General features: G+C 31.6%; 1 protein-coding gene across 1 annotated transcript; it reads left to right on the plus strand.

Moving 5' to 3' along the window:
- Positions 1-42: 42 nt before the first annotated feature.
- Positions 43-2,018, plus strand: LOC136066477 (uncharacterized). The gene is made up of 4 exons (XM_065770841.1): positions 43-81; positions 395-521; positions 719-880; positions 1,795-2,018. Exons 1-4 carry the CDS (start codon positions 43-45, stop codon positions 2,016-2,018), a joined length of 552 nt encoding a protein of 183 aa, XP_065626913.1.

A 2,018-nucleotide genomic window follows, 5' to 3' on the forward strand; every position in this document is an offset into this window, starting at 1 on the left:
TCCCTACATCCACCATTGCAATTCAATGTGCAACTTCTAAATATGACGATAAATTCACTTTTAGTCTCTTGGACTCCACCGGTAAAAACGTTTGGATGTAAACTCATCTTTGTAAATGATCAGACTTGAGTGTTGTTGGATGAGCCTATTTTGCCCGTTGTTTTTAAATTCCAAAAATTCTGTTTCTCCCTTTTTCTTTTTTCTGATTTTTTTTTTTTTTTAAGTAAAAGAAAAACTGAAACCTATTTGTGATTATGGAGTGCTGAGTGCACCTCTAGAGAGAATGATTTTGCACCTCTAGAGAATGATTTTCTCCAGTTGCGTTAAGACGTTCTTGGTCTTTTCAGATTCGTATTTTGTCATGCATTACTTAATTAACGTGTACAAATTTCAGAGGTATCCGGATGCAAGGCAATTGCGAGCCAAGTCTATTGAAAATTATGATGACTTGCGAATAATAGTTGGCAATGAGGCCCCAGATGGAAATTGGTTTGAAGCTGCTGCCACACTTAGACTTGAAGGCAATTCTACTTTCAACGATGAAGTGTGCTTTTGGAACGCACGGAAAACGTGTGTTCTTGCGTTTTGCTAAAAAACAGTGAGTCTCGTGCACTATTTACAGGACCCGTAAATACTTTTTCCAGCAAAAAAAAACTTTAAAATAGGTTTTCACAGAACTATTCACACATTTAAAAATTATTTTACTACTGTGTTTTAGTTTTCAATAATAAGCGGTATCCAAACAGACCCAAAGAGCACGTTGAAACTCCGGTACATATGTTTGCTAACGAAGAAATGTCACATGGAGATACTAGTGATGGCATGCAAGGTCCATCTCATCAGACAAGGGCTAGGCCTTCTTCATCACTGGTGGCTCCACGTTAGAGCTAGGTGATCACACGACCACCCTGACCTGGAAAAAAAATTATTATTATATATAAAACTTAAAAATTTTATAATTTTTTTACCCTTAAAAAAATGTGTGACCACCCTAAATTTTTTTTAACTCAATATAATTAAACTTTAGACAGAGTTTAGTAACAAATTAACTTGATTGTAGACTAAGGCTACAACTCCACTCAATATTTTTTATAATGGATATGAATTTTGACAAATTCACAATTAGATTACATTTTTTTTTCTTATATCCTCCATGCTTGCAAAACTTCAAGAAGATCAATAACTTATGTCATCAATCAAATATTTAAATTTTGAGTCTTTGTAGTATAAAATTATATGTAAAAAATAAGTTTATGGATCAAATAGTAAATAACATCCGATTCATATGAAATTTGACATATGTTTTAAGAACATAAAGAACATACAATTCAATTATTAGATTTTCAAAATATGTAGTCCTGTTAATTTATTTAGTGAAAGTTGTAATTTTAAGCTACAACTAAGTTTGTAGTCAAACTTTGTTCCTCTTAACAATGTATTGAGCCCTTACAAATAAAAAGAAAAATCCAAGAAAAATTTTATTTAACTAAAATTTTGAAAAAGATGTAACTTGCAGCATTGATAATGAGATTATCATGCAATGATTTCAAAATTTAAAAAAAAAAAAAAAAAATTTTTTTTTTTTTTTTTTTTTTTTTTTTTTTTTTTTTTTGTTGTTGTCAATATATGAATTTATCTTTTTATTAGATTTTGTTTAATTTAAGTTTTTTCATGACCGGCTTGAAAAAAATTCTTGGAGCCGCCACTATTCTTCATTATCCCATTCCAAATGGCTGTTGAAGAGGAGACGTTCAAGTGATGTTATGTTAAAAATGATGAGTGCCATGTCTGCAGATATTGGTAGAATAGCCGATGCATTGACGGAAAATAATAAGACCGTGTGCTTGGATGAACTGTTTGAAATGGTACAAACAATACCTGGCTTTGATGACGATCTTATTATTGAGGCATATGAATATCTTTCTTTTGATGAGAGGAGGGCAATGACGTTCATGAAGTTGAATGAGAGGATAAGAAAAAAGTGGTTATTAAAACGTTTGCGTGGTCAGGGTAATTAG

This window comes from Quercus suber, unplaced genomic scaffold (assembly GCF_002906115.3).
Source record: "Quercus suber isolate HL8 unplaced genomic scaffold, Cork oak 2.0 scaffold_36, whole genome shotgun sequence".
NCBI lineage: Eukaryota > Viridiplantae > Streptophyta > Magnoliopsida > Fagales > Fagaceae > Quercus > Quercus suber.

Coding starts and splice junctions, on each gene's coding strand:
- LOC136066477 (XM_065770841.1), top strand. CDS start 43: ATGACGATAAATTCACTTTTAGTCTCTTGGACTCCACCG. Junction 82..394: donor TAGTCTCTTGGACTCCACCG/GTAAAAACGTTT, acceptor TACAAATTTCAG/AGGTATCCGGATGCAAGGCA. Junction 881..1,794: donor TTCATCACTGGTGGCTCCAC/GTTAGAGCTAGG, acceptor CCATGTCTGCAG/ATATTGGTAGAATAGCCGAT.